We start from the raw sequence: 12,648 nt of genomic DNA, 5'->3' as shown, positions 1-12,648 counted from the left end.
TTCTCAATGCTTTTGATTTAGTCAGTAGGCTCATTTTTAGCCTTTTGAGCGGCTGTTCAGCAGTTTTGGGTGTCAGTTTTGACCTTTTCCCCCTTGGATATTGGATCCTGTGCCCAAACTGCCAATTTCCTACTACTGAAAAACTTACGAAAAGTTATAAAATTACACAATTTCTTGATCACACAATGTTTAATGCCACAAGATAACACCAAAACAAAATCTTTACCAAAAAAATCTCACGAGCTAGAATTCCTAAGAATATTTCTACAATAAAATACTATATTAAATTAATAAACTGCAACAGTTTAAGCAAAAAAAATCCTTACTTTCACCATCTTTTCGTTTAATGTGGGTAGGTATTTTATTGCGTAATATACATGTCAGTATCCTCATCCTCATTTACCATTACTCCATCTGCTTTAAAGTTTATTAGCAGCTCATCTTTAGGTAGCTTATAAAGCCAGCTCACTGCCATAATAAAAAAGAAAATCAAAATTACTGCTAACCAAATAGTACTCCCCCCCAACAGAATTGAGCACTTTGTGGCTACTACTCCCAGCGGGTTGTCCGAGTTGTGGATACTGACTGGGGAAGCGAGTAGTATCCAATTCATTTTCCAACCACGGGACTAAATTAACATCGTCAAAGCGATGCATATTCTTGTAGATAACATCAGCACTTCCCGGCGTACGCTGCCGAGATGTTTGCCTCGGACGAAAGACGTCCTCTAAAGTGACGCCCCATTCCCGGATGTCGTAGCTCGGCGCAGACACGGGCAAGGTAACTCAAAGACCCCCGACGTCTCCCGAAGGTAAATAAACACCGTCTGGCAGGTGGCCGGCTCCCCGGGGGTTCCCTTCGTATCGCCGCAGCTAAATGGGAGAGCGTGTCTGCCCGAGATAGGCCCGAGGGGGAAATCCCGGAACTCGAAAACAAGTCCAACCCCCCCTTCCCCCCTCCCCCCCCCCCCTTCTCATTGGAAAAAGGGACGATGACACTTGGCTCTCGTACCGGAAACATCTCACTCATATCTACCGTTCGTTGCGAACATGTTGTACAAATATTACGGTCACCATCAATCTCCACCCTCGGAGAACTTACCCATTAGCTCATACACACCAACACATTTTGAAAATTAGCATGTGCAGCGATTAGAAACCGAAGCCAGCAATCAACCTACGCACCTGGCAGGGAAGACAGCTTCACTGAAACTGCTTCCACTGGGATTAGAACCCACGAACCGTAAACTCATTCATCTATTTTCTCCCGCTGTGCTTTTGGAATCACCCTCAGCACAGCGCTGGTACGAGTCCCGACTGCAACCTCGCCTAGTTACACAACTCAAAAACACCTCAGGGTCCCCAAACATGCTTTATTTACATCACCATTAAAACTAACTCATTAGGGCGAATACACCTAATCGTACTTAATCACCGCAGTGTCATTTGCTGAAAGACTGACTGCCACATTGCACCCTCTAACATAGTTTCTGATGATTGTAGTCTTTCAGGGAGTGCAAAGTAACACATTGTATCAGAATGTATAACAGTTTTTAACCTGGTCTTTTTCTAAATAGAAACGCGAATTATGCAGGTACCCACACTGTTCCGCCTAAAATTTACGACGAACTATGGTTACATATTATACATGGATCTTATTAAATTAGCGGCTTACGAAGTTTGCTTATTTTTAATCTGAATGCCCAAGAATCATCTTGAGGTGTTGACAGAACATTAGAAAAACTTGTCAAGTCTACAACGTAAAACATTCTATTTCCTTTCTCGTGTACGATGGATTTGGCGTGTAGTTCATACGAAGAAACATTCATCTGGATACACGAAGGACACTTCGTTCATTCGAGGCTTATTCTTCATCGGAAATCCCGTACATCTACTGCTATTTCCAACTGTCAACTTGTAAGGCACAGAACTGTTTCTAGTGCGTTCCTTCATTGCCACTGCAGGTATTTATTCGCTGGTATATCGCTATCACCCTTCCGCGATCCTTGAGTTCTAATGCCGTGCCACAATTTTTCCCCCTTGTTTGTCTCTGTCCTTCCCGCGGCACCTGGTGGGAACGACACGGGCCTGTTTCCACGTCGCCGTCGGACGCGAACAAAAGAGCTGCTCACCGAACCGTGCGTGTGTGCGCGTGTATGAGAGTGTGTAGTCCTCGTGCGAGTCGCCGTGCGAACGAAAATGAGAATTTTCCCCCGCGTGTCACGGCGTGACGAAAGGCCAGTCGAAGGTACTTTGGGAGAAGCGGAACTATCCCTCCTTCCCAAGGCAAATTTCGGGCTACATGTTTCGGGACACAACTAACTTGATATCCGTTTTTCTAGCCGTTCAGAGAAAGACTTCTCCTTCCTCGATATTTCGGCAGACCTGTGCTAACTCGTGACAATTTTTCCACACGCTTCCTTTTGAATGAAGAGGACACAAAAGAGTTTTCCCGAGCTAAAAAAAAAGGTTTGTCACCGACTCGATGGTTCGGAGCTCTGTCACGCTGCCAACCAGTAAGGCTCGGTATCATACTCCATGTTGGTTTATTTCTTTCGTTTCTATGTCATTACTTTTTTTAAGTGATATTTCTAAATTTTTTCTCGATACCTCCCTTGCATTTATTGTTATAAAACAAATAATTTCAACCAATATTCTCTTAGTGTAATATCATGGATTTAAACATTTGCCCAAGTGATGATAATTACGAAGACTTGCGCACATTTTTGACACCCATGACACTAAGGGAATATCTGTTGAAAATATTTGTAGCAGAACAACAAATTAAAATAAGTTAGAGAATTATAATTTTAGAAATAGCCTCTAAATAAAAGTAATTAAAAAAAACAACAAAAAAAGCAAAGATGGCGTGGAGACCGAGTCTTAAGAATGCACGAGGCCAGAAACTGAAGCATATTATTGCAGATGCACTCCACAGTCCACGCTGTAATAAAATCACTTGTACCGGAGGGAGAGGTGCATGTTGTGAGGAATGTTTACTCACACGAGTCAAGTATGTTTGTTATGTTCTTTTTTGTTTTAAGCTAAAACATAAATATGTGGTGTTGTGTCGGTAGGATAGAGATGCTCCCAACCAGTTCGATCCGCTAACTGGTATACATGTTAGTGTTACGTTGACTGTACTTAGAGGCTTGTTTGTGTCCTTAAAAAGTCGATTGTTTGGATCCCATTACATTGTTGATTGTCATGTAGCGTTAAGGTATTTTTTTGCCTTACATTATGACATGAACCCCACACATTTATTCTTCGCTGGGTAGATTTGAAAAATTATAAACTGCTTTGCACAAACTGTTGATATTTTAAACAAGAGCTAAGTAGAAAAAAACCAAACTTTAGGGGTATATTAATACAAATTCAGCCAGAGATTTTTTTTTTCAATGTCGTGTAACAGTTCTATAATCATGCTGGGGAAGTTCAAAGTCGTATTAGGTGGGATTATGGATCTCTGTATCTTCACACTTATCGTTTAAGTATTGCCTTAGTTTGGGGAGTCATAGATGTACCCAGATACTACATTCACGCCTGTTAGATTCCGTAAACAATATATGTATTTTCTTTGACACGGATCTGCACTTTACAGCTTCGGTCGCTGGTTGCTCCTACTCTCTCTAGCTTCGAACCGGAGACCCTCAATGTGTGCGACCCGAGTGCAGTGCATCATGAATATCGGGTATTCAACCCACTGTACTCGTTGTATCCGACACTATATCATTAACGTGCAACTATCGTTTCTCTACTCTCACTGCTAACATAACTCTGCTCTCATCCGCGGCTTGTGCACCAGTCCACGTGACCTCGACTCCTCCACTCGGGCCAGCGCGACTCCACACGAGGGAACCACTGACGAGCGCGGCGGCTGCCAGAGGAGCGACGAACCCTGAGCTGACGATGCGAGCACACACACTCGCACGCCCAGACTACCTTACAATATCATCCAATATTAAGTGCTCTTACAGTTGTTAGTTAAGTGTAGCTGTGCAAGCGTTTGACCTTACTTTCGTGCATTTTAAGTTGCAAGAAAATGAAAACTGGCAATTTATGGCAGTTCGCAATATTACAATTCATGTTGGTCAACAATCTGGCTTTCAGATCCAGTGCAGCGCAAATAAAAATCACTTTGTTGGAAAGTTGTGGGAGTGTGGAGCAGGTGGTTGAGAAGATTGTTGTTGCGATTCGTGTGCTACGCGGTCGCTACTGTTTGTTGAGACGTGTGCGTGCGCGCATGCTCGTGGCCACGACTTGCGGCTGCCTGACACAATCAGGCTTGATAGTCGTCATACCCGGCAATTTTCGGTGACGGATACTTTTTTTTCTTCTTTTCGCGCGGTGAGAACGCTGGTGGATAAATTTTCTCATGCTTAAGATTATATACTACATACTCGCGGAGGAAGAGGGTATGGAGTTGGGGGGGGGGGGGGGGGGGAGAGTAAAAGACCCACAGGCTATTCTGTAGACCTCTTCCCGTCAACTGCTGGGACACGTGACTTTACAAATCCTTATTTTCTCCCACAGCAGTCAGGGTTTTACGTGTGGGTTTGTTTCAGTGGTTCCGTGTAGGATGATTCTCCTTAGAGGGGAAGAGTTTCATATCTTTAAGTGGTGTATTATAAAAACGAAGGGTTTATTAATTAAATTTCCAAAAAAAAAATAGGGCAACAAAAGAGGCCAGAAAATAATTCACTTAGTTCGTTTATTGAGTGCCAACTTTTATTAGCAAACAATCATCATACTTGATGTTAAAACGTAATCATTATTGTTAATTCAATGCCTGGCGAGTTCGCTGGCGCATGTGATCCTTGTGGCATCACTATTTTAGTTGCGTTAATAGCCTCTGTAAGTACCGGCTTAGAATCTGTGCAGCTCTCTTCAGTAACAACTTGGTGATTTCAACTGATGGAATGCTGGAGTTCAGTTAACAAGGTACTTATTACTGGCGAATTAGTGAAATTACGTTCCGGATCGTGCCCCAAGTAGTGAAACTTAACTGTTATTAAGTAGAAATCGTCATTAAACCAGCGAAATTCGGTCACGAAAATAATTTCGGCTGTAAACTCAGTTATTTTTTCAAAACATATTTGACTGATTTGAGCAAATTTCGTTGTTTAAAGTTTTGAGGATACGAATGAAATAACATAGCATCTCTACTTCAAATTTTATATAATTGAACATTTTGCTTTCAGTCTTAAAGGCAAAACTAGACTGATAAGTTATTAATACTGTTTTTTTTCTTTAACACCTTTGAAACGATCAGGTTAAATACATTCTTCCCAAGTTTTCTTTTTACAAAGAGACGTTAATTGTTCCAGAAAGTATGCCATATATTAGGACCAAAATAATATCTGAGCATTATTTATTAAAAAACTTATGTTTGAGTAATTGCACTGCAGTTATTGCATGGGCAGTGAATGTTATTCGTTGTCAACTCAGATGTCTAGTGCCTAAAAGTAACGCTCAGTGACATTTTTCAAGGTTTATGTCATATTGTTAGCGGCAGGTATTTTTCTCGAAAAAAAAAATCTGATTGTCTATTAATTAGACTGCTCTAGCACTTGTTCCCTTGCCCTATTCGGCCGGTCATTGAGGGCGCGTTTGTTTCCACGCAGCTGGTCTGGAAATGTTGGTTGTACAGCTTGTGTTTGCAGTGCGGCAGACATGTGCTCATGCGAGTGTTTCGACCTTGGTGTTGCAGTGACGTTGGCAGTAGCTGACGGCGACATGGTGGCGGCGTGCGACGACCGGCCGGCGACCAAGGCCCGCGACGACAAGAAGCACCCGACCAAGAAGAAGGACGACGACTCGGAGGGTGACGTGGTCACGGTCTCCGTCGGCGGCGGCTACGCCAACGAGGCGTTCAAGGACGACGGCGACATGAACGGCCACGGAGGCGGCGTGACCAAGCCGCCGCCGGGCGCCGGCGCCGGGGGCGGCGCAGAGGAGGCGGGCCTGCCCGACGACGGCAAGTGCCGGCTGTCGCGGCGCGAGAAGTGGCGCATCCTGAAGAACATCGCGGCCGTCAGCCTGGCCTTCATGGTGCAGTTCACGGCGTTCCAGGGCATCGCGAACCTGCAGAGCTCGATCAACGCCAAGGAGGGCCTCGGCACCGTGTCGCTGTCGGCGATCTACGCGGCGCTCGTCCTCTCCTGCATGTTCATCCCCACGTTCCTCATCAAGCGGCTGACGGTGAAGTGGACGCTGTGCCTGTCCATGCTGTGCTACGTGCCGTACATCGCGGCGCAGTTCTACCCGAGGTTCTACACGCTGGTGCCGGCGGGCGTGCTGCTGGGCCTGGGCGCCGCGCCCATGTGGGCCTCCAAGGCCACCTACCTCACCCAGGTGGGCGGCGTGTACGCCAAGCTCACCGACCAGGCGGTCGACGCCATCGTCGTCAGGTTCTTCGGCTTCTTCTTCCTGGCGTGGCAGACGGCCGAGCTCTGGGGCAACCTCATCTCGTCGCTGGGTGAGTCTCGCCTGCTCGCGCCGCAAGCAACTCTTCCCTAGCCTCCTGCTGCACCGTCGATGTGGGTCACTGCACTTTCACGTCATTATCTCTGTGCCTCGGAGGTTTGGGAGGGGCTTCACCAAGCTGAGGGCTTTCTTATAGAAACTTAAAATTTGAAAACATTCTATACCAATTTAAAATTGATTAAGTATAAGTGATGAAAATTGTACTGTAGATGGTGTAGTACTAAGAAAGAATAATACCTAATATCCAGTTTAATTTGAGATTTGTCAAGGGTGGACCCCAGGTGTTTTATTTGAGGGAGACCCTTTTGAGCCCCATAACCCCTTCCCCCTAATGTGCTACTGCTACTGTGTCACAAAAAAATATTTTTCATAAGAGCATTTAACAAAAAATGATTAGTACCCCACTTATTTATTCAACTATTTTCTGCCCAATATATGTGAATTTTCAACATATCGTAGTCTTAGTGTTGTATGCCACTTGAAAGAACGTCAAACGATGGTAAAGTGTATGGTTAAAAGTGCAATTTGCCCAAAAGTGGGCATAGTGTCTTACGCTTCCGATATACAGATTTGTTTCGCCATGTAAGAATGCCCATTATTATTGTTATTATTATTATTATTATTATTATTATTATTATTATTATTATTATTATTATTGCGCCACGTTATGTGCAACGTAGAAATTTTTACCTGCCCATTAGCGCCATTGTAACTCACTAGAAGCTCATTTTAATTGTATTTTCACAACTGGGTGGACTAATACTTTAAAAAACATATTTTTAATATCCTATTTTCGATATATTTCTTCATGAAGATCTGAAATTAGCAAAAATAAATCAATTCTACTTGGTGGTTGAAGTCGAATGCTATATTTGCATGTTCATTATAAACACAGAAAATGCGGTACTTTCTTGCTAACACATTTTTTTCTTAAGATACTGCTAAATTTAGTTTATGTGCTATATTCGGATCACATTGTTCTACGTTCAAATCTCTCGCAATCCGTGATTGGTTGTACCTCTTAGTTCACGAATCGCCTCCTGAAAACCCCTCGCGACATTAATCCGTGTGTGTCGATATGCGTGATAAAATAAACTAATCCATTACGTTGGTGTCGTTGGCCATGGTCGATGAAGAATCCCACTTATTTGGCGAGGCAAGGGTCGACAGTTCGAAAACAAAACCGGCATTAGTCATTAAAGTTTTTAACCCACTATCATCTACCCGCGATAAACCTGTAACTCATCTGATATTTTCAGCATTCGTGTGTAACACCGCGTTTAAATAGATCTTCAATTTTTTTTTCTTAGATGTATACAAAGAAGTTTCGAATTCATTTATATACAGATACACAGGCTAAGATTTAAAAAAAAGTGTTATATCATTTGCAGGACGAGTCTGAATTCGACCTACAAACTTCAGCTGCAGGTTCATCTCGACAAAATAAGTTGAAAAAGTAAAGTGACGTACGGTCTCAGATACTTCCCAGGAATGGTGTGCGTTTTTGAAGTTGGAACTGAAAATGTTTTTTTTTTTAAATAATAGAGAATTTTTTAATATGGAACAACACTAAATGAGAGCAAATTTTTGTAATAAGTACTCGAGTGTTTCATAAAAAGTATTTAATATATGCAAAAATAACCATAGCCTTGTGTTGTACAAAGTTACCATATATTTCTTGTAGTATTACAAACTATTTCTTGGCAACTGGTTTCCAAAGGAGCTTTTTGTAAAAGTACAGACAATTTTTTTTTCTTTGCAGCATTGAAAAGCACTTAATCTATTAGATCGCAATTGTTTTAAACTTTTTTTTTGTTATGAGTCCGCAGCCAAAGTTTTTCTGTCAAATTCTGAGGCATTCTCTATATGTTAAAAAAAAAGTTTAACTAATATATTTTCCCTCTCCTAGTTAGACTTATCACATGATTCGCTTTTTTTTTTTAAAAAAAAAAAAGGTAGTTAGTGGATCGATGCGTGTTTTCACTCGAGGTCTCATGCAGAATTTAGGCAGCCTGTATATACTTGACGCCTTGATTCTCTCTCCCCCCCCCCCCCTTCTTCTTCGCCCTTACCCATTCTCCTCATCAGTAATTCATGATGGTGCTCGCTTGCTCTCCAGCCTGTTCTTGACCAACATGTGGAGGCCATGTCACGTCGGAGATGCGTGATCTTCCGACTTCTGTTGAGTATCCCCGCTGGCAGTTGTTGTTAGCACAGAACAAGGGTGCCTCTTTTATAGTGGCAAAAAGAGAACAAAAATACAAACAAAATTTAGTAACAGATTTGTTTTTTGTTTTTTTTTTGTGTGATTAAACACTTTAAAAGAAAATGATTTCGAAATAGACACTGCGTCATTTGTGAGAAGTCATTAGACCCTCCTCCCTCACGAGAAAAAAAATATAGGCCGAGGTTTGAAAAATTGCTACACATGTGTATTTTCGCTTTGAGTTGGATAAGCGCTTGGTACAGAATTATTTCATTTTACGCCTCGGCAAAGTACAAGGCCCTGGCTCTGATCATTTTTTAAAAGTTAAGTGCTCCACTTAAAAACTGTTTCTATTATTTAAAAAGTTCAGGTCTCAGTCTCACACGCCATGAACGTTTATTTTGTTTCTTCGTCGTTACTTTTTTTTTAAAGTAATATTTCCATTCAATTTTTGTTCTGTTACAAAATATTTCAACAGATATTCGCTTAGTGTAATATTATGAGAGATAAGTTGCGTGACTATTTACAGTAATGATGTTACACTAAGTGAATACATATGTTGAAGATATTTGCGGCAGAAAAACAAATGCAAGGGAGGTATCGAGTAGAAATTTTAGGACTAGTCCTTAAATTAAGGTAATGACGATAGAAAAAATCAACCTGGTACTGAACGTTAAGATGACAAGCGTTCCTAAAGACTGAATAAATTCGCATTATCAGCGACTTCTACGATGAATTTCATGGTCCTCTGAATACTCGTGTTGTTTGTGAGACGTCTCAATCTGTAAATCGATACTGAGTTCACTGGAGAGTGTCTCGTTGGCCCAGAGTCCTCTATATTAACTATGAGTCACTACCAAAAGTGAATCAGGCCACGGAGAAACCACCCCACAGCTGTGTCGGTGAGGGGCGAGGCAAGGTGCAAGGGTCGAACCTACGTCACCAAGCCAAATCGGGGTGAATTTAATCAAACACATCATCACACTCGACATGGCAAATCGGGAGTCGATGTCTGCGTTCAGCAAATGCAAAGATGTGCAGTAAATTGTTCTCATGCAATTATAATGAAAGTTTTATAATACAATTTGGAAAAATAAATGAAAGGCCACGCCAATATATAAGGGTTTGCTGAAGGATATCGAACCATCTTGGAGATAAATCAGGAACAATTTCTCATTAGCAAATTGCCTATCCTTGAAAGTCGGATGACCTGTCAGTTCTACTAAAAAGGTTTGCGTGTGTCGAAATAAAATCATCTAGGAATCTCTGATGAGCTCAACAAACACAACAGGAAAGAAAGATTCACGGACCCATCAGCGACTTGGTTCGCAGTGTTACGCGAGCAACGTATCTGACCGGGGAGAGCGCAGAAATTCCTAAGGAGTAGAAAGTTGGAATTTAGTGGCGTTCCCGAACGTTTATGCTCTGTTTAACAAACTTGCACATCTCAGTGGCGGCACAACTGGTTGGTTACGTTTTCGCCGGAGATCGTATCTTTCAAACACGCGCCTAGCCGCAGGCACGCTTCTGTTTGTTTACTTCTCGGAGCGAGTTTCCTACGCTCGTTCAGTTTCCTACGCTCGTTCAGTTTCCTACGCTCGCTCAGTTTCCTACGCTCGTCAGTTTCCTACATTCGTTCAATTTCTTACAATCGTTCAGTTTCCTACGCTCGTTTAGTTTCCTACGCTCGTTCAGTTTCCTACGCTCGCTCAGTTTCCTACGCTCGTCAGTTTCCTACATTCGTTCAGTTTCTTACAATCGTTCAGTTTCCTACGCTCGTTTAGTTTCCTACGCTCGTTCAGTTTCCTACGCTCGCTCAGTTTCCTACGCTCGTCAGTTTCCTACATTCGTTCAGTTTCTTACAATCGTTCAGTTTCCTACGCTCGTTCAGTTTCCTACGCTCGCTCAGTTTCCTACGCTCGTCAGTTTCCTACGCTCGTCAGTTTCCTACATTCGTTCAGTTTCTTACAATCGTTCAGTTTCCTACGCTCGTTTAGTTTCCTACGCTCGTTCAGTTTCCTACGCTTGCTCAGTTTCCTACGCTCGTCAGTTTCCTACATTCGTTCAGTTTCTTACAATCGTTCAGTTTCCTACGCTCGTTCAGTTTCCTACGCTCGCTCAGTTTCCTACGCTCGTCAGTTTCCTACGCTCGTCAGTTTCCTACATTCGTTCAGTTTCTTACAATCGTTCAGTTTCCTACGCTCGTTCAGTTTCTTACACTCACCATTTTTTCACGCTTGCAATTTTTTCACACTTGCCGACTTTTCTGTCGAATGTCTAAAACAGAGATTTGAAAGTAGTTACTTCCCTAGATACACCGCTGTTAAGAATTGTTCTCACTTGTCATGAATGTTCTTTATTTCATTTTCTTATCAGAACAGTTGTTTTTCATTTTTGTATGATCGCGAATTTCTACATCAGATATTTTACCATACGTTATTTGTGAGTTTTAAAATGTAATGTAAATTATCATATTTGTGAACCATTGCATAACTTTATTTGCTGATTGATATAACTTAGTAAATATCAGGTGATAATGATAATTTGTGAAAAACATAAAATGCTAGTGTGCCTTCGTGATAATTTTATAGGAATAGCCCTGTAACAATAGATGAAAAGAATATAAAATAACAAAATTGGCGTGTTATACCAAGTCTCAGGTAGTTAGATGAAGATTTTTCTCCGTGCCAATAACTGACAAAACTATTGTGGTTAATTAATGAATAAATCACGTTGAATTTATACTTTTTACACAAAGATTACAGCATCGAGTGCTGCTTAAATCTAGGAAAATTCAAGTTTCAATGCTATTTAACAAAATGCAATTTGTCAATAAGGATTTGTGACACTATCTCAAATGTTTGTCCACATTTAACATCAGGACGTTTCCTAGCTAAGCGCGAGGGAAGATGGTCCCTTGTTCGGGGATGTAGTCGAGTTTAGCTCGCAGCTTGCATCGCGACTAGCAGATTGTTAGGTTGTACCAGTGCCTGGCGTGGTTAAGCTCAAGATTCGCTGATCCCGATCAGTTTCCAAACGAATCCGAAGTTCCGCCAATTTCTAGGGAAACGTTACGTTCGGAAATTTATATATATATATATATATATATATATATATATATATATATATATATATACTGTATTTTATACATTTTCACGTTTACAGAGTATTTTAAATGTCCCTGGTCTAAGCCATCAAAGCTTTTTATTTTAGTTGCGATTACCTACCTCTACTAGTATATGAGCGAGAAAAAAAACTCAAAATATTTTTGCAATTTTTTTAATGTTATATACCTAATCTAAAACAAACAAAAAAGTATACAAAAATGCGGATTATTCAGGAGTCTGAGTGGTTGGTTTCTCGCCTGGTGTGCTGAATAATCGCATTATTCTGCGAATAGCTTCCTCGCATGGACGATGCTCAGCGCCGGTTACGTAATCCTCAGTGCGGCGTTCGGAAGAACAGAAAGCGATCATTCAGCTCGCTGCAGAAACAGTCGCTCGCGAAATGAGTTCCACTCACCCATCGGAACGAAAACAAAATCAAGCTGGACGCCTGCAGCAAAAAATAATTAAAAAGTCGGTCTGTTGCAGTCCTTTTAACAGTGCTTTGGGTTCTCTCGCCTGTTGTAGGTTGGTTCCACAGTGCATTTGCACATGTAAAACCGGTATTACACTATAAGATTTCCCTGACAAAGATTTTGTTAAATTTTTTCTACTTTTTAAAAATTAAAGTGGTGCCCAATACAGATTTGCTATATGCTGTAGCTAGTTGCGCCTCAAACCTTCCCATTTATTTTTCACGTATCTTCTATTGTGTAAGAGAGTTTTGTTTAGAGCACCATCTGTTCTATACGTTTTCAGGTCTTTGTTTCGATTTTATAATTAATATGATGAACGCCATGTATTATAGCATTCCATGCCTTCCGTAATCAAAATTTAACAACTTCGTGGTCAC

General features: G+C 41.5%; 1 protein-coding gene across 4 annotated transcripts in view; it reads left to right on the top strand.

Moving 5' to 3' along the window:
* Nucleotides 1-12,648, top strand: part of LOC134546219 (UNC93-like protein) — a 530,827-nt gene that overhangs the window by 432,406 nt on the left and 85,773 nt on the right. For all 4 annotated transcript variants that reach the window (XM_063388842.1, XM_063388844.1, XM_063388845.1 and 1 more), the window contains exon 2: nt 5,710-6,477. In XM_063388842.1, the coding sequence (XP_063244912.1) occupies nt 5,710-6,477 (768 nt within the window). The remainder of the gene's footprint in view (nt 1-5,709; nt 6,478-12,648) is intronic.

Source organism: Bacillus rossius, chromosome 1 (assembly GCF_032445375.1).
Source record: "Bacillus rossius redtenbacheri isolate Brsri chromosome 1, Brsri_v3, whole genome shotgun sequence".
Taxonomy (NCBI): Eukaryota; Metazoa; Arthropoda; class Insecta; order Phasmatodea; family Bacillidae; genus Bacillus; species Bacillus rossius.
Note: the sequence above shows the minus strand (reverse complement) of the source record. Positions and strands in the feature narration are given on the sequence as shown.